At 45.6% G+C, this 20,638-nt stretch overlaps 1 protein-coding gene across 3 annotated transcripts in view; it reads right to left on the minus strand.

The window, feature by feature from the left end:
* Positions 1 to 20,638, minus strand: part of MDGA1 (MAM domain containing glycosylphosphatidylinositol anchor 1) — a 498,204-nt gene that overhangs the window by 47,772 nt on the left and 429,794 nt on the right. For all 3 annotated transcript variants that reach the window (XM_082251647.1, XM_082251646.1, XM_082251645.1), the window contains one exon: positions 17,127 to 17,294. In XM_082251647.1, the coding sequence (XP_082107773.1) occupies positions 17,127 to 17,294 (168 nt within the window). The remainder of the gene's footprint in view (positions 1 to 17,126; positions 17,295 to 20,638) is intronic.

Here is a 20,638-nt window from a genome sequence, read left to right on the forward strand (position 1 = left end):
GAGAGACAGAGAGAGAAGGAGAAAAAGGAGAGAGAGAGAGAAGAAGAAGAAGAAAGAGGAGGGGGGAGGGAAAAAGGAGAGAGAGAAGGATGGAGAAAGGAGAAAAGGAGAGAGAGGGATAAAAAGGAGAGAGAGATAAAAGGGAGAAAGAGAGAGAAGTAGAGAGGGGTGGGAGTGGGGGTGAGGGAAAGAAGGATGGAGAGAGAAGGAGAAACGGAGAGGGAATGATTGAGAAAAAAGGAGAGAGAGAGGGATAAAAGGAGAGAGTGATATAAAAGGAGAAAGGGAGAGAGAGAGTAGAAAAGGAGAGAGAAAGAGAATAGCAGAGAGAAATAGAGAAAAAGAGAGGGGGTAGAAAAGGATGGAGGGAGAAGGAGCCGGGGGGGGGGGGTTGAGAGAGAAAATGAGAAGGGGAGAGAAAAGGAGACAGAGAGAGAGGGGAGAGAAGGGGAAATGGAGGGAGAGGAAAGAGGGAACGATAAGTAGAGAGATAGGGAGAGAAGGAAGTAGAAAGGGAGGGAGTGAGAGAGGGAGAAGGAAGGAGAAAGAGTAAGGTAGAAGGGAGAAAAGAGAGAGATGGAGAAAGGGAGAGTAAAAGGGAGAGAGAAGGAGGAAGAGAGAAGGAAAGACAGAAAGAGAAAGGAGGGAGGGGAGAGAAGAAGAGAGGGATGGAGAGACAATGAGAGGAGTGGAATAGAGGGAGAAAAGAGAGAGAAGTAGCATAGAGAGAAGATTGGGGGAGAGGGAGAAGAGGAGCCAACAGTGACAACAGCTGCATATTATGTCACAGCATGTCACAGACTGAGAGAGGGACATGACCAATCCAGGTCCCTAAAAAAAACCCCTAGAACTGGAGACATGTCTGTGCTTGATTTCTATTGCAAAGTGCAGGTCAGTGACCAGACCTGAGTGTGTAACCTTCCTTTAATCGTGTCTGCCCCATGTTGGCACTATATGTTAATTAAAGTTTGCCATAAGCAAGTGTTTGGCATTGTTTGAATAGGGACTGGCTTTGATGCAGATGGCCGGTGTGAACATCCATTGTAATATATGCAAACCAAGAACCCCTTTTACTATGCAAAAGTTTTCTTGAAATATTTAACAGTTTGTAGCAGTGTGCAAATGTGCCCTTCACCCCTTATCATTTCCTGGGACTTTTTCCTGCCACCCCCTTCTCACCATTCAACACATAATAGCTCCTCAAATGCTTTGGCAATGCTAAACCAATAATACGCTTATTTGAATTTGAGAGAGAGACAGAGAGGGAGAGAAGGGAAACAAGAAGAGAAGAGAGACAGGGATGAGGAGAAGAGGAAGAGGGAGAAAAGGAAAAGAGAGAGAGAAGAGGAAGAACGATAAAGAGAGAAAAAAACATGGGAGAGAAAAGAGATTGAGATAAGAGAAGAGAGAAAAGAAAAGAGAAAAAAAGAGGGAAAAGAAGAGAAGAGGGAAGAGAGAAGAGGAGAGGTAAAAGGGAAAGCGAGGAGAGGGAGACAGGAAGGAGAGAGAGGCGGAAAGGAGGGGGAGGGGAAGAGAGGCGAGGGGGGATGAGAAGTAGAGGGAAACGGGGAGGAGGGGGCAAGAGGAGAGGGAGACAGGAAGGAGAGAGAGAGATGGGGAGGAGGGGAAGGGAGAGAGTCGGGGAGGAAAGGGGGAGGGGACGAGAAGGAGAGGGAAATGGGGAGGAGGGGAAGAGAGGATAGGGAGACAGGGGAAGGAGACAGAGCATGGGATAAGTGGATGGGAAGGAGAGGTGAGGGATAAGGAGGAGATGGGGAGGAGGGGAGAGGAGAGAGAGGAGGAGAAAAGCGGAGAGGGAGGTGGGAAGGAGAGGAAGGAGGGGAAGAGAGAGAGACGGGGAGGAGGGGAAGAGAGGAGATGGGAGGGAGAGAAGAAGAGAGTGAGCGAATTTGATACAGAGGGAGAGAGAATGAGGCGAGACACACAAATAAATAGAGGTATACAGAAGGACAAACAGAGATAAGTGATGAAGTAAAATGGAAAAAGGAATCAGGAGGTCTGTAGGGATCTCCTTTGGGGATAGGCGTGGATGGAGAAGTAGAGGAAATAATAGTGGGATGGAGAGGTATAGATGGAGAGACAGGGATGGAGAGGTATAGAGGGAGAGGTATAGATGGAGAGACAGGGATGGAGAGGTATAGAGGGAAAAGTATAGATGGAGAAGTATACAGTGGGGATCGAAAGTTTGGGCACCCCAGGTACAAATTTGTATTAATGTGCATAAAGAAGCCAAGGAAAGATGGAAAAATCTCTAAAAGGCATCAAATTACAGATTAGACATTCTTATAATATGTCAACAAAAGTTAGATTTTATTTCCATCATTTACACTTTCAAAATAACAGAAAACAAAAAAATGGCGTCTGCAAAAGTTTGGGCACCCTGCAGGGTTAATATTTTGTACTGCCCCCTTTGGCAAGTATCACAGCTTGTAAACGCTTTTTGTAGCCAGCCAAGAGTCTTTCAATTCTTGTTTGAGGTATCTTTGCCCATTCTTCTTTACAAAAGTCTTCCAGTTCTTTGAGATTTCGGGGCTGTCTGTCACGCACTGCTCTTTTAAGGTCTATCCATAGATTTTCAATTATGCTGAGGTCGGGAGATTGTGAAGGCCATGGCAAAACCTTCAGTTTACGCCTCTTGATGTGATCCCCTGTGGATTTCGAGGTGTGTTTAGGATCATTGTCCATTTGTAGAAGCCATCCTCTCTTTAACTTCAGCTTTTTCACAGATGGCATCAAGTTACCATCCAAAATTTGCTGAAATTTTATTGAATCCATTTTTCCTTCTACTCGTGAGATGTTCCCTGTGCCACTGGCTGCAATACAACCCCAAAGCATGATTGATCCACCCCATGCTTAACAGTTGGACAGAGGTTCTTTTCATTAAATTCTGTGCCCCTTCTTCTCCAAACGTACCTTTGCTCATTCTGGCCAAAAAGTTAAATTTTAACCTCATCGGTCCACAGAACTTGTTTCCAAAATGCATCAGGCTTGTCTATATGTTCATTTGCAAAGTTCAAACGCTGATTTTTGTGGTGAGGACGTAGAAGAGGTTTTTTTCTGTTGACTCTTCCATGAAGACCATATTTGTACAAGTATCTCTTTATAGTGGAATAGTGTACCACAACTCCAGTGTCTGCCAGATCTTTCTGGAGGGATCGTGCAGTCAAACCTGGGTTTTGAATTGTTTTTCTCACAATCCTGCGAGCTGTTCTGTCTGATATTTTTCTTGGTCTTCCAGATCTTGCTTTAACCTCCCTGGTGGTATGATTCTGTCAGGAATTCTGTACCAAAAGCGGTACAATTTTTTTCATGGAAATTTGGCGTTATGTATTATAGGCCTACAATTCTTAGTAATTACTGACTTAAACCTGACCAAAACAAGACTCTAGTAGACATCCCAGATGTGATAAATTTGAAACAAACGCATGAATTATAATCTAATCAATAATATAATTTTATTATATAATATATAATATAATATATATATATATACTGTATATATATATATATATATATATATATATATATATTGCTGCTGCAGGGAACGGAACTAGGAAGTCATCACACCGACGGAGGACGGACGAGCGGCGAGATCTCAGACGGCTGGCGATCTCAGCAATGAGGGATCATCGCTGGATCGCCAGAAGGTAAGAGACCGCTGTGCGCTCTGCACATCTACCCCGAGCGTGACTCGGGGATACCGATCCTGCACTAAAAAATCCACCCGAGTCACGCTCGGGATTACCGCCAGGAGGGTTAACTTCCACTGTTCCTGATGACTGCCATTTCTTAATTACATTCCGAGCAGAGGATATTGACATCTTAAAACACTTTTCTATCTTCTTATAGCCTTCTCCAGCTTTGTGAGCGTCAACTATTTTCAGTTTCAGTTTTCTAGGCAACTGCTTAGAATATCCCATGGTGCTGATTATTGGGGCAAGGTCAGATGAGTCTGGGCATTTATAACCTTTGAGATTGACATCACCTGGTCTTCCCAGACGATGATTGAGAACAATCCATGACACTGGCAGGTCTCAGCCTTGCAAAGGGGGCAGTGCATGCTATAAATTCTGCAGGGTGCCCAAACTTTTGCAGACGCCATTTTTTTGTTTTCTGTAATTTTGAAAGTGATGGAAATAAAATCTAACTTTTGTTGACATATTATAAGAATGTCTAATCTGTAATTTGATGCCTTTTGGAGATTTTTCCATCTTTCCTTGGCTTCTTTATGCACATTAATACAATTTTTTTACCTGGGGTGCCCAAATTTTCGATCCCCACTGTAGATGGAGAGGTGTAGATGGAGAGGTATTAATGGCAAGGTGTAGAAAAAGTATAGATGGAGAGGTATAGATGGAGAGGTATAGAGGGATAAGTGTAGAAGTATAGATGGAGGGGTGTAGATGGAGAAGTATAGATGGAGAGGTATAGATGGAGAGGTATAGATGGAGAGGTATAGATGGAGAGGTGTAGAGGGAGAGGTATAGATGGAGATGTGTAGAAGTATAGATGGAGAGGTATAGAGGGAGAGGTGTAGAAGTATAGATGGAGAAGTGTAGATGGAGAAGTATAGATGGAGAGGTATAGAGGGAGAAGTATAGATGGAGAGGTATAGATGGAGAGGTATAGAGGGAGAAGTATAGATGGAGAAGTATAGATGGAGAAGTAAAGATGGAGTGGTGTAGAGGGAGAGGTATAGATGGAAAGGTGTAGAAGTATAGATGGAGATGTGTAGAAGTATAGATGGAGAGGTATAGATGGAAAGGTGTAGAAGTAAAGATGGAGAGGTATAGATGGAAAGGTGTAGAAGTATAGATGGAGATGTGTAGAAGTATAGATGGGGAGGTATAGATGGAAAGGTGTAGAAGTATAGATGGAGAGGTATAGATGGAGAGGTATAGATGGAGAGGTATAGATGGAGAGGTGTAGATGGAAAGGTATTGATGGCAAGGTGTAGAAGAAGTATAGATGGAGAAGTATAGATGGAGTGGTGTAGAGGGAGAAGTATAGATGGAGTGGTGTAGAGGGAGAAGTATAAATGTAGAGGTGTAGAAGTATATATGGAGAGGTATAGAGGGAGAAGATTAGATGGAGAGGTATAGAGGGAGAAGTATAGATGGAGAGGTATAGAGGGAGAGGTATAGATGGAGAGGTATAGATGGAGAGGTGTACATGGAGAGGTATAGATGGAGAGGTATAGAGATGGAGAGGTGTAGATTGAGAGACAGGGATTGAAAGGTATAGATGGAGAGGTGTAGATGGAGAAGTATAGATGGAGAGGTATAGAGGAAAAAGTGTAGATGGAGAGATAGCGATGGAGAGGTATAGATGGAGAGGTGTAGAAGTATAGATGGAGAGGTGTAGAAGTATAGATGGAGAGGTGTAAATGGAGAGGTAAAGATGGAGAAGTAAAGATAGAGAGGTATATATGGAGAGGTGTAGATGGAGAGGTGTAGATGGAGAGGTGTAGATGGAGAGGTGTAGAAGTATAGATGGAGAGGTGTAGATGGAGAGGTGTAGATGGAGAGGTATAGAGGGAGAAGTATAGATGGAGAGGTGTAGATGGAGAGGTATAGAGGGGGAAGTATAGATGGAGAGGTAAAGAGGAAGAAGTATAGATGGAGAGGTATAGAGGGAGAAGTATAGATGGAGAGGTATAGAGGGGGAAGTATAGATGGAGTAGATGGAGAGGTGTAGATGGAGAGGTATAGATGGAGAGGTGTAGATGGAAAGGTGTAGATGGAGAGGTATATATGGAGAGGTATAGATGGAGAGGTGTAGAAGATACAGAGAGATGGAAGTGGAGAAACAAACAAACAAGAAGAGAGAGGCTGGAGAAATACATAAATAAATGGAGGGGGGGGGGAGGGGTGTAATAAACCCCGGGGGGCGATCCGCAGGCAGCGAGAGCAATCAATCACTTTCACTGAGTGGCGAGTTGGACGCAGAAATCTGCTGCATTTCATTCCTTATTTAAGAGGCTGTTAATGAAATGTGACGAGGCGTGCATACACACCATACATTACCGGCCGATCACTAATGCGTGGGGGGCGGAGCTATTAATAAAAGCGAGGGGCGCATTATTTAACCCCGCGTCCCTCCACTCTGCCAAAGCTGCAACGCCTGTGATTCTTCCAGAGGAATGCTGCCGCCTCCTTCCAGCCTTCCAGGGGTTAATCTGCTCCTTCCAGCCGTAGTTTGGCAGGCGGTAATTTTGCGCAGAGTTATGAGAGGTTCCAGTTAACTTTCTCATTTGGCTTAATGGGCCCCATCCCCAGAAACACGTGTAATGAATCCAATCAGAGGCAGTCAGGGACTTTTTCAGTTCACCTAAGTGTTTCATTTTGGCTGTTTGTATAATTGCGGTAATCGCAGTTTCGCTCCCTATGTGCTCCCCAGCCATCTGCTGTTTGTATATCGCGGCCCCGCCGGGGGAGCACCGGGTGAGGGCTCTGGGATATGGCGGAGGAGTCAGACGTGACAAAACTGAGATTGCACCTCCAACTCACCTCCACACTGAATGAAAGACATCGGAATATTTCCACTTGTTATAGGAAAGTTCCCTCAGAGAGGAACTCCAACCATGATAATGGGGCCAGGGGCGGACATAGCAAGGGGCCCCTGTGAGAGAACCAATGATAGATAGATAGATAGATAGATAGATAGATAGATAGATAGATAGATAGATAGATAGATAGATAGATAGATAGATAGATAGATAGATAGATAGAGAAAGAGATATAGACAGACAGACAGATAGATAGATAGATAGATAGATAGATAGATAGATAGATAGATAGATAGATAGATAGATAGATAGATAGATAGATAGATAGATAGATAGATAGATAGATAGATAGATAGATAGAGAAAGAGATATAGACAGACAGACAGACAGATAGATAGATAGATAGATAGATAGATAGATAGATAGATAGATAGATAGATAGATAGATAGATAGATAGATAGATAGATAGATAGATAGATAGATAGATAGATAGATAGATAGATAGATAGATAGATAGAGAAAGAGATATAGACAGACAGACAGATAGATAGATAGATAGATAGATAGATAGATAGATAGATAGATAGATAGATAGATAGATAGATAGATAGATAGATAGATAGATAGATAGATAGAGAAAGAGATATAGATAGATAGATAGATAGATAGATAGATAGATAGATAGATAGATAGATAGATAGATAGATAGATAGATAGATAGATAGATAGATAGATAGATAGATAGATAGATAGATAGATAGATAGATAGATAGATAGATAGAGAAAGAGATATAGACAGACAGACAGATAGATAGATAGATAGATAGATAGATAGATAGATAGATAGATAGATAGATAGATAGATAGATAGATAGATAGATAGATAGATAGATAGATAGATAGAAAGATATTGAGCTGATACTGAAATATTCACATTCCTGCAGATTGATTCACATTTCCAGTGATAAAAGCCGCTAAAAACCTAGTCAATGATGTACAAATCTGTATTATACCCGGCAGCTGCCTTCAGAGAGAATTGGAGATACTTCTATCCAAGAATGGACACAGCCTCAATCATAGCGATACATTGTTTAATATACAACCATCAGCCATAACATTGTGACCCATCGTCTATCCATTGCAATTTGGTCCTTTTCAAAGTCGCTCAAATTTTTAGCTTGCCCATTTTGTCTGCTTTCAACACAGCAACTTCAGGGACAACCTGTTCACTGGCAGCCAAATATATCCCACCTACTTTCAGATTCCTTTGTAACAAGTACATCAATGGTATTCACTTCACTTGTCAGTGATCAAAATGTTCTGGCTGATGGTTGTGTCCTCTATAGAGGCCGGGGTGCAGGTCAGGTGGAATAGAACTTCAGCACCACAAACAGCACCAAACCTTCATCTCTGTCCATGGTGCTGAAATCTTCCACATCTCCTCCATCCCACATCCTCCTCCTACAGTCCCATCCCCTCCATCCCACATCCTCCTCCTCCTACAGTCCCATCTCCTCCATCCTACATCCTCCTCTTCCTACAGTCTTATCTCCTCCAACCTCCTCCTTCTTCAGTCCCATCTCCTCCATCCCACATCCTCCTTCTCCTACAGTCCCATCTCCTCCATCCTACATCCTCCTCCTACAGTCACATTTCCTTAATTCTCCTCCTTCAGTCCCATCTCCTCCTTCCTACATCCTCCTCCTACAGTCTCATCTCCTTCATCCTCCTCCTTCAGTCCCATCCCCTCCATCCCACTTCCTCCTCCTCCTTCAGTCCCATCTCCTCTATCCCACATCCTCCTCCTCCTACAGACCCTTCTCCTCCATCCTACATCCTCCTCCTACAGTCTCATCTCCTCCATCCTCCTTCAGTCCCATCCCCTCCATCCCACATCCTCCTCCTCCTTCAGTTCCATCTCCTCCATCCAACATCCTCCACCTACAGTCCCATCTCCTCTATCCCACATCCTCCTCCTCCTTCTTGAGTCCCATCTCCTCCATCCCACATCCTCCTCCTTCAGTCCCATTTCTATCCCACATCCTCCTCCTACAGTCCCATCGTCTCCTTCCCACACCCTCCTCCTACAGTCCCATTTCTATCCCACATCCTCCTCCTCCTTCAGTCCCGTCTCTTCCATCCCGCATCATCCTCCTAGAGTCCCATCTTTATCCCACATCCTCCTCCTACAGTCCCATCTCCTCCATCCCACATCCTCCTCCTCCTACAGTCCCATCTCCTCCATCCTACATCCTCCTCCTCCTACAGTCCCATCTCCTCCATCCCACATCCTCCTCCTACAGTCCCATTTATATCCCACATCCTCCTCCTCCTTCAGTCCTGTCTCTTCCATCCCACATCATCCCCCTAGAGTCCCATCTCTATCCCACAAGCTCCTCCTACAGTCCCGTCTCCTCCATTTCACATCCTTATCCTACAGTCCCATCTCCTCTATCCCACATTCTCCTCCTTCTTGAGTCCAATCTCCTCCATCCCACATCCTCCTCCTCCTACAGTCCCATCTCCTCCATCCCACATCCTCCTCCTCCTACAGTCCCATCTCCTCCATCCTACATCCTCCTCCTCCTACAGTCCCATCTCCTCCATCCTACATCCTCCTCCTCCTACAGTCCCATCTCCTCCATCCCATGTCCTTCTCTTCCAGTCCCACCTCCTCCATCCTATGTCATCCTCCACTCTCATCACCTCCATCTCATGTCCCCTTCCTCCAGTCCCATCTTCTCCATCCCATTAAACTGATACATTGTATAATGATACTGATACATTGTGTGTAATGATAGTGATACATTGTATAATGATACTGATACATTGTGTGTAATGATAGTGATACATTGTATAATGATACTGATACATTGTGTGTAATGATAGTGATACATTGTTTATAATGGTACTGATGTATTGTGTATATTGATAGTGGTACATAGTATATTCGTAGTGATACATTGTGTGTAATGATACTGATATGTTGTATAATGATACTGATATGTTGTGTATAATGATACTGATACACTGTGTAATAATACTGATACATTGTATAATGATACTGATACATTGTGTAATAATACTGATACATTGTATAATGATACTGATGCATTTTGTGTAATGATAGTGATACATTGTGTAATAATACTGATACAGTGTGTGTAATAATACTGATACATTGTATAATGATACTGACACATTGTGTATAATGATACTGATACATTGTGTAATGATAGTGATACATTGTGTAATGATAGTGATACATTTTGTGTAATGATAGTGATACAGTATATAATGATACTGATACATTGTGTGTAATGATAGTGATACATTGTATAATAATACTGATACAGTGTGTGTAATAATACTGATACATTGTATAATGATACTGATACATTGTGTATATTGATACTGATACATTGTGTAATGATAGTGATACATTGTGTAATGATAGTGATACATTGTGTAATGATAGTGATACATTGTGTAATGATAGTGATACATTTTGTGTAATGATAGTGATACATTTTGTGTAATGATAGTGATACAGTGTATAATGATACTGATACATTGTATAATGATACTGATACATTGTGTGTAATGATAGTAATACATTGTATAATAATACTGATACAGTGTATAATAATACTGATACATTGTATAATGATACTGATACATTGTGTGTAATGATAGTAATACATTGTATAATAATACTGATACAGTGTATAATAATACTGATACATTGTATAATGATACTGAGTGATACATTGTGTATATTGATACTGATAGTTGTATAATGATAGTGATACATTGTGTATAATGATAGTGATACATTGTATAATAATAATGATAATAGTGATGAGGATCACACCGGACGCTCTCTGGTCACATCCTGTGTATCGGCTCATTATTACAGATATACCTTTCATGTATTGCCCTGGATTATTATACACACTGCCTGGCTCCCTGAGTTCCTGGGCCCCCCCCCGGGGCCCGGATCCCTCCAGCTGATGCAAACTGCGTCTCTAAAATAAGGCAAACTCTAAAGTGGCGTCCCCTGCCATCCCCCCCGGACCGTCACACAAATGCTTCACCACATTTGGAAAAAGCGCATTAGGATTGCTGGAAGACGGCCAATCACAAGGGGTGATGCATGCCCACGTGCCAAACAGCCTGTTAACGCTTTCCATGAGAGATAGAGAAACGATTTCACTTCACTGGGAGCGATCGTCACCAAAATGGGATCCTACACGTTTCCCCATCAGCCCCCAACTTCCCACTGCAAGACAGCCTGACTTATCATTGAAAAGGTTTCCTTAAAGGGGAACTTCAGTCTGGGTAATGCTCAGTCTCCCCTCCAAATCTTGGTCAGCTTGACATGGCACTGCTTCCCATCTAGCATTGGCATCTATGGGAAATCTTGGTCAGCTTGACATGGCACTGCTCCCCATCTAGCATTGGCATCTATGGGAAATCTTGGTCAGCTTGACATGGCACTGCTCCCCGTCGCATTGGCGTCTATGGGAAATCTTAGTCAGCTTGGCATGGCACTGCTCCCAAACCATAAGTGACAGGGACACCAAACTTAGGGAGCACCGAGAAGGGACCCAGGACTACAACATATCCTATTTTGTAGCCAGCCAGCTTGCCTAGGTAATCTATCATGTCATAGTCCTGGGTCCCCTAACGTGCTCCTCAAGTTTGGAGTCCTTGTCACCTATGATTTGGGAGCAGTGCCATGTCAAGCTGACCAAGATTTCCCATAGAGTTAGTGTATTTACATGCATTGAGAAGTGAAAAAAGGTTTTGCTTCACTTTAAATACATTTTTGTTTTACATACATGCTCTGGTCCTATTGTGTACTTAAAATTGGGGTATGCCTGTAGTGAACCCTACGGACTAAGACTGGGATGCCATTAAAGTTCATGTAAGGTCAGGCGTCCCAATACTTTTGGTAATATAGTGTAGCTCATGTTCTCGAGCAGACCCCCCCCCCCCCCTCCTCCTCCCCTCCCTGTCATAATAAGTGAAGAAACACAGGGGCTGGGTGGGAAGGAGTTAAGAGCATTCATCAACAATATCCCGAGTGCTTTGTTTTGTTTGTAAACAAAACCACATTCTTCTTATTTTTTTTAAAGCCAATTTTGCAACCAGGCGAAATTTGAGGCTAATTATGAGGAAAGTTCAGTAAGGCCGCTTTCACACTTGTGCGACCTAAAAGTCACGCGATTTTGCCGCATTTTTATTGTAGAGATTTTCCCCCTGATTTTGACACAATTTTAACAGGAATTGAAGCAATGCCTATGTCTATGGACCTCAAAACTAGGGATCGACCGATTATCGGCAAAGCCGATATATCGAGGGCCGATCTGCACTTTCCCACTTTACATCGGAATCGACCCCTGAGGTTACCGATATTTCAGGAAAGCGCTTGTACCGGAGTGATGCCTGCAGCTAGAGGTATCAACCCGGTACCGGCATCCATAGTCGACGGTTGGCTGTCTTGTAATGACAACCAATGCGGCTGAGAAGCTGTCATTACAAGGAGTGGGACTCAGTGCTGTATTTCGGCCTAGTCCGACAAGGCCCAGGCCTAGGGCGGCACTTTGCAGGGGGGGGCAAAGAAGCCCCCCTCCACCTTAGACTCTATTGGCCACTGATTGCTAGAGCTGCCTCTCTCACCCCCCCCCCGCTCTCTTTCTCTCTCACCCCCTCTCTCTCTCTTTCTCTCTCATCCCCTCTTTCTCTTTTTCTCTCTCACCCCCTCTCTCTTTCTCTCTCATCCCCTCTCTCTCTCTTTCTCTCTCACCCCCCCTCTCTCTCTCTCTCTCTCTCTCTCACCTCCCTCTCTCTCCCCCCCTCTAAACCCCCTCTCTCTCATTCCCCCTCCTTTCTCTTTCTCATCCCTCTCTCTCTCTCTTTCTCATCCCCCCTCTCTCTCACCCCCCCTCTCTTCTCTCTCCCCCCCTTTTCTCTCTCTCTCATCCCCCCTCTCTCTCTCTCTTTCTCTCATCCCCCCCTCTCTCTCTCTCATCCCCCTCTCTCTCTCTCTCACCCCCCTCTCGCTCCCTCTTACCCCCTCTCGCTCCCTCTTACCTCCTCTCTTTTGCTCTCTCATCCCCCTCTCTACCCCCCTCTCTCTCTCTCACCCCCCTCTCTCTCTCATCCCCCCTCTCTCCCTCTGTCACCCTCTCTCTCTCTCAAATCCCCTCTCTCACCCCCCCTCTCTCTCTCATCTGCCATCTCCCTCACCCCCCCCCTCTCTCTCTCTCATCCTCCCCTCTCTCTCTCTCTCTCTCATTCCCCCTCTCTCTCCCTTCCTCACCCACCCCCTCTCTCTCATCCCTCCTCTCTCTCCCCCTCCTTCCCTCACCCATTCCCCTCTCTATCTCTCTCCCCCACCCCCTCTCACCCCCCCCCCCCTCGTGAGATCTCAGAGGTTCATTCTGGGACTTGTAGCCCTTCAATTTTGAAGGGAGTCACATCCAATAAAAAGGAAGAAGTGGGGCAACTTTACATAGGAGGGGGGGGGGGCACCCAATTTTAGTACTGCCTAGGGCAGTGCAAAACAAAAATATACCATTGGTGGGAGGGGACGTCCCCCCTCCGCCTGCCGCCTTCCGTGGCTTGGCCGGGTCTCCCGTCCCACCGGGAGACCCGAGCAACCATCCTGCACAGCCGCCGAAGACCTGATCAAAGCCGCATTCGGCTCTGATCGGGTCTCATTGTAAAAACCCGGAAGTGATGTCATGACATCACTTCTGGGTACTCGGCGCCATGCCGATACCGATATGCATTGGCGAAAATATCGGTATCGGCAACGAAAAAAACTATATCGGTCGATCCCTACTCAAAACGCATTAAAGTCGTCCCAAAGTAGTGCAGAGACTACTTTGAAGTCGCTGCGACATGAAGTCGTACAGATATGAACAGTACTCATTGCAAATCATGGAGTACGACTTGTCATGTGACTTTGCAGTCCCAAATCGCAGGACAAGTCGCACAACTGTGAAAGGGGCCCAAAAAGGAAATTGATAACTTTGTTGCAATTAAATTAGGCAAATGCACATCGTCAATCCCTGATTCTTACACTTGAGGTTACAGTAACAAAACCTGTGATAAGAATGGATTGCAGCAATCACATATTTGTTTCTGTCTGTGCATCTGCGGAAATCTGCGCAAACTCCCCCCCCCCCCGTCCTAACAGGTGCCCCATCACAACAGTGCGATTAGTCTGTAGACGGGATCAGTATGCGGAGCGCTCCACAGCTGCTCAGCTGATGAAATTCTAATCATCCGTGAAAAAGCTTTTCTGTGAATTTTTGCTCCCTGGAAACCGCCGTCCTGCGCCCGCTAATTGTTTACCAATAACAAAGGCAAAACACGGATACAACGTTACCAAAACCAAAGTGCCGGCCGCTTCCCGTCTCCCTCCAAGGAGTGGAGTCTGCACAATCTTTAGTCTGTGCCGGCCCATACATCTGCCAACTTTGTGTTCTCCTTGGAATCTTTCCATTGAGAATGATTGTAGCGATCGGTCACCAAAAGGCCAGTGAGAGAGTGTCAGACTGAAGAGTCCAGAATAGTCCACAATCTTTTATTATTAGTGTGTATTTCAGGACTCCCAGTCGTCCGTATTTTCATGGACAGTTTGTAAAAGCACCCGGATTTCTCCAGTCTGTAAAAGTCCCTAGATGGCAGAAACCGTCCGTAAAAATTCCCAGGCAGGCTCCTTCTTTAGACTTCCATATCCACCCAACGTTGCTGCCCGATGCTCTTATCAGCCCTGGTTGTTGATTGCTATGACCACCCACCATCCCAGCAACCAATAATGTGCTTGCCCCAGGTCCCAGCATTCAGCAGAGGAGTAAAAGTTCCTCCTCCAGGTCTGCTTTGTCTACCAGCTTCCGCAAACCAAAGTGCCAGCCGGTTCCCGTCTCCCTCCAAGGAGTGGAGTCTGCACAATCTTTAGTCTGTGTCAGCCCATACATCTGCCAACTTTGTGTTCTCCTTGGAATCTTTCCATTGAGAAAGGAATTTCGTTTGTAGCGATCGGTCACCAAAAGGCCAGTGAGAGAGCGTCAGACTATAGAGTCCAGAATAGTCCACAATCTTTTATTATTAGTGTGTATATATATGTAGCACTACTCCCGTGGGAGCTGCTGGATGTGAATTCCCCTGGGTTACCCATCGCAACAACTTAGTAATGCAAAGCACTTTAAACGTTTGGCTCATTCAGAAAACAGTCCGGGGGGATTTGGTTTTTTTGTTGTTTTATTATAGAACTTGTCTGGGAGAAGTGATGAGTGGGATACTCCAACTGGATGAACTATGCACAATCTTGGAACTTCTAACTATGCTGAGTGTGGCAAGGCTTCTGCTTCACCTTGCTACTGAGATGAAGTGTCTGATGAGCGAACTGTAAAGTGAATTACTCTTCAAGGCCCCGCTAGGCACCCTCTTTACCCTTACACTTCAGGGTTCTACTTGGCACCCCCTTTACTCTTGCATACCGTGTGAGCTGACCTTCTGTCCTCTGACCTCACTAGAGTGGTCCCCCTTCCTGGGCAGACCCCTTGGCAAGCCCCCTGGTACTCACGGACACTGTTTTTCCTAGGGGACTCTGCCAGCAGCTCCACCGTCAGCTTTCCAGGATCCTTTAGGCTCAGCTCCACACCCGGTTCACCAGGCCGACTGCTTGTGACCACCTTCCTCTGACTGCAGGAGGAGAGACAGCCATCACCCTCCTCCTGGGACTCTGCTTCCTGCCAAAGACGCCCTGTCACATGTGCCCACAGCTTTTATGATCAATCCCAGGATGCACTGCAAGGGTGCCCTCCCACTGGGACTGTCACAAAAGCCTTTTTGCCACTGGCTAGGCTTCCTCCACTGTCCAACAGGCTCCCCTATTAGATTCAGTGGGGACACTCCCTCAGACCAACTGAATCACACCTGGAAACATGCAACAGGCATAACTAACAGATCAGGCTCCCCTGATAAGCAGATGGAGCATAACAATGCTTTTTCCTAGCACCTATCTAGGAGGGTGCTACGTGTATTTCAGGACTCCCAGCTGTCCGTATTTTCATGGACAGTTTGTAAAAAGCACCTGGATTTCTCCAGTCTGTAAAAGTCCCTGGATGAGAGAAACCTCTGTAAAAATACCCTGGCAGACTCCTTCTTGTAGACTTCAGAGCAGTGCCATTTCCACCCAACGTTGCTGCCCCCGACGCTCTTATCAGCCCTGGTTGTTGATTGCTATGTCCACCCACCATCCCAGCAACCAATAATGTGCCCAGCATTCAGCGGAGGAGTAAAATTTCCTCCTCCAGGTCTGCTTTGTCTACCAGCTTCCGCAAAACCAAAGTGCCAGCTGGTTCCCGTCCCCCTCCAAGGAGTGGAGTCTGCACAATCTTAGTCTTTGCCGGCCCATACATCTGCCAACTTTGCGTTCTCCTTGGAATCTTTCTATTGAGAAAGGAATTTAGTTTGTAGCGATTGGTCACCAAAAATCCAGTGAGAGAGCATCAGACTGAAGTGTCCAGAATAGTCCACAATCTTTTATTATTAGTGTGTATTTCAGGACTCCCAGCCGTCCGTATTTTCATGGACAGTTTGTAAAAAGCACCCTGATTTCTCCAGTCTGTAAAAGTCCCTGGATGGGAGAAACCGTCCGTAAAAATACCCAGGCAGGCTCCTTCTTGTAGACTTCAGCGCAGTGCCATTTTCACTCAACGTTGCTGCCCTGATGCTGTTATCAGCCCTGGTTAATGATTGCTATGACCACCCACCATCCCAGCAACCAATAATGTGCTTGCCCTAGGTCCCAGCATTCAGCGGAGGAGTAAACGTTCCTCTTCCAGGTCTGCTTTGTCTACCAGCTTCAGCCCTGCTGAGAATGGGACTCTGATGTAATCATGTTAAGAGGGACTTTGATATAAGGGTAGATACTGATGTAAGGGGGGTCCTTTGGGTCCACCCAAATGGGGGAAGCTCCACTTGTTTTCACCTGCTCCCCCTCCACTGCCACATTTGGCGCTTTTGGACAGGGGGGGGGGCAGGTATATGGTTTTGACAGGTACCCGCTTCCACTTCTGGCTCAGATCACCGCTGCTATCTAAGACGGACGTTTGCCTCCGACTTCAGTCTTCTGGGACACATCACAGGTCCCAGAAGACCGTGAGACCATTCACAAGGCGCAGCATGACTCATGCATGCGCAGTAAGAATCAGGCTGTGAGGCGGCTAGGCTAGATTATTATTAGAGATTCTAATGTAAGTGAGGACTCTAATATAAGGGAGGACTCAAATGTAAAAAGGGAACTCTGATATAAACATAAAATATTCAACGCATTTTGGGGGCATCCACCCCCCCCCCCCCTTCATCAAGGCTACAGTAAAGACAAGAAATATATTTTTTTCTTTGTTCAGCATCATGAAAATGGAAATAGTTTTATGAATCATGAAGAATCGCAGAATATATAATAACCTGGAACCCTATTGGGGGAGGTTCCCCTTTTATTTCCCGCCCCCCAAGAAACAACAGGGTACAGCACTCCGGTATAGGTTGGCTTTATATAAATAAGTGACTCACCTATATGCCTCCCCCACATGTGGTAATAGAAGGAGATGCAGTAAGACGGAGCTTTGCTTGGTTTCAGTTTGGTGTCCACGGTCACATTCACGTTGTACATGGGACTGATGAGCCGCGCTCTGTCCCCCGCCTTCCGCGGCAATGATGCCTCGATGAACATGAAGAAACCTGGAGAAGAGACCAATTCTGGGAAATTCAGAATGCCTTACCACCTGTACCTCCCATACCACCCAAACCACCCGTACACCCGTAGCACCTGAACCACCCGTAACCATCCATACTACCCATATCACCCGAACCACCCGCACCACCCGTACAACCCGTACTACCTTTACCACCCGTACCACCCGTACGATCTGTACCACCCATACCACCCATACCACCCGTACCAGCTGTACCACCTGAACCACCTGAACCACCCGAACCACCTGTACCACCCGTACCACCCGAACGATCTGTACCACCCATACCACCCGTACCAGCTGTACCACCTGAACCACCCGAACCACCCGAACCACCTGTACAACCCGTACCACCCGTACGATCTGTACCACCCATACCACCCGTACCAGCTGTACCACCTGTACCACCCAAACACGGGCGCATTGCTTGATGTAGAATTAGAGGGTATGTTCTATGTCTCCCCAGCATGTTCTCCTATGTTTCCCCAGCATGTTCTCCTATGTCTCCCCAGCATGTTCTCCTATGTCTCCCCAGCCTGTTCTCTTATGTCTCCCCAGCATGTTCTCCTAGGTCTCCCCAGCATGTTCTCCTAGGTCTCCCCAGCATGTTCTCCTAGGTCTCCCCAGCATGTTCTCCTAGGTCTCCCCAGCATGTTCTCCTATGTCTCCCCAGCATGTTCTCCTATGTCTCCCCAGCATGTTCTCCTAGGTCTCCCCGGCATGTTCTCCTATGTCTCCCCGGCATGTTCTCCTATGTCTCCCCAGCATGTTCTCCTAGGTCTCCCCAGCATGTTCTCCTAGGTCTCCCCAGCGTGTTCTCCTATGTCTTCCCAGCATGTTCTCCTATGTCTACCCAGCATGTTCTCCTATGTCTCCCCGGCATGTTCTCCTATGTCTCCCCCAATATGTTCTCCTATGTCTCCCCAGCATGAGGCCTTAAACTGCATGTAAATTTGTTCTGTGAGAATGGGATTCAATAGAATGTCCTCAGACTATATTCTCAACAGATTATGTGAATGGGGAAAATACTGCATTATGACCACTAGGAGGTGCTGACTATCATAGAAAATAAGTATGCTCTTCACCTCCATCTAGTGGCCATAATGCAGCATTTTCCCTATTCACACATTCAATGCTTAGAGGATATAGCCTGAGAACATTCGGTTTTGCACGGAAATTTTCATTCAGTTTCGATGGACAAACAGCTATGCAAATTTTTATAAATACACTCAAAGTGGACTTGTCATTAAGATATATTTTTATGCGAGATCCATGCATGCTCAGTCATTTGTCAGTGTAACACTTCTAGATATTTATTATCTTACAAAGAGATCACAGTACTGCCTGACAATGTATTTTCTAACAGCTGAAAGTTTGAGCGGGTGAACTGATCGCATACAGCCAGTTTGTTTGGCATTTTTCCCTACCAGAACAGGCTGGGTTCTGGTCAAACATGAGAACATGCATCTCATTCCTAATAAAGGATAACCCCCAAGACTGATTTAGAGTTCACTGTGCCCTAACACCACTTTTACTTTGACTCCAACTTCATCCCATGCTATCATTCTAAATCATCCACTATGCTCCTCTCAAGACCTCCTGCTCTCTAGCTCTCTTGTCACCTCCTCCTATGCTCACCTTCAGGAATTCTCCAGAGCCTCTCTCATCATCTGGACTTTTCAAAAACCTCCCCTATCCTCTAGACTTCTCCAGATGCTCTCCTATCCTTCAGAACCCATCCCATTCTCTGGACTTCTCAAAAGCCTTTAGACTTCTCCAGAGTCTCTACTATCCTCTAGACTTCTCCAGAGTCTCTACTATCCTCCAGACTTCTCCAGAGTCTCTACTATCCTCCAGACTTCTCCAGAGTCTCTACTATCCTCTAGACTTCTCCAGAGTCTCTACTATCCTCCAAATTTCTCCAAAACCTCTCCCATTCTCTGGACTTCTCAAGAGCCTTTAGACTTCTCCAGAGTCTCTACTATCCTCTAGACTTCTACCGAGTCTCTACTATCCTCTAGACTTCTCCAGAGTCTCTACTATCTTCTAGACTTCTCCAGAGTCTCTACCATCCTCTAGACTTCTCCAGAGGCTCTCCTATCCTTCAGACTTCTCCAGAACCTATCCCATTCTCTGGACTTCTCAATAGTCTCTACTATCCTCTAGAATTCTCAGAAGTCTCTCCTATCCCCCAGACTTCTCCAGAACCTCTCCCAGTCTCTAGACTTCTCAAGAGCCTTTAGACTTCTCCAGAGTCTCTACTATCCTCTAGACTTCGCCAGAGTCTCTACTATCCTCCAAATTTCTCCAAAACCTCTCCCATTCTCTGGACTTCTCAAGAGCCTTTAGACTTCTCCAGAGTCTCTACTATCCTCTAGACTTCTCCATAGTCTCTACTATCCTCTAGGCTTCTCCAGAGTCTCTACTATCCTCTAGACTTCTCCATAGTCTCTACTATCCTCTAGGCTTCTCCAGAGTCTCTACTATTCTTTAGACTTCTCCAGAGTCTCTACTATCCTTTAGACTTCTCCAGAGTCTCTACTATCCTTTAGACTTCTCCAGAGTCTCTACTATCCTCTAGACTTCTCCAGAGCCTCGGTCATCATCTGGACTTTTCCAGAGCTTCTCCTATCCTCTAGATTTATTCATAGCCTAACCTATCCTCTAGATTTCTCCAGAGTCTTTAGTATACACTAGACTTCTCCAGAGTCTCTACTATCCTCCAAACTTCTCCAAAACCTCTCCCATTCTCTGGACTTCTCAAGAGCCTTTAGACTTCTCCAGAGTCTCTACTATCCTCTAGACTTCTACCGAGCCTCTACTATCTTCTAGACTTCTCCAGAGTCTCTACAATCCTCTAGACTTCTCCAGAGCCCCTCCTATCCTCTGGACTTTCGGTCCAGAAGTGGTTAAAGCTTCAAAATGACACTCAGCCTGGCTTTATTCAAAGTAGAAGGGTTTCGCTGCATATTCAGCTACACACAGGGAAACGTGTAGCGGGGACAGAACACCTCCCCTGTATGTTATAGGGGAAAGGGGAGGAGGGTGTTGTGTAGTCCTGTCCTAGGGTGACAATGTTTCTGCTCCATCAATACAGTAAAGCGAGAGTGTTGTCACCCTAGGACAGGAAGTGTGTTATTATCAGGGCCAACGGGTAAAAATATAGTGAAACACTGACCATTCGGGGATTAGGGCACTGCCCGAGGGCCCAGGGTCAGTAGGGGGCCCCATGAGAGGCTACACACTACAGAAAGAAGTCAGGAACTTCCATGCAGGCTATGCTGTGGTAGATATTTAAATGCCCACTCTATGTGGCTTAGCTGCAATTTG

Source organism: Pelophylax lessonae (genome assembly GCF_965119305.1).
Source record: "Pelophylax lessonae genome assembly, chromosome: 3".
Taxonomy (NCBI): domain Eukaryota; kingdom Metazoa; phylum Chordata; class Amphibia; order Anura; family Ranidae; genus Pelophylax; species Pelophylax lessonae.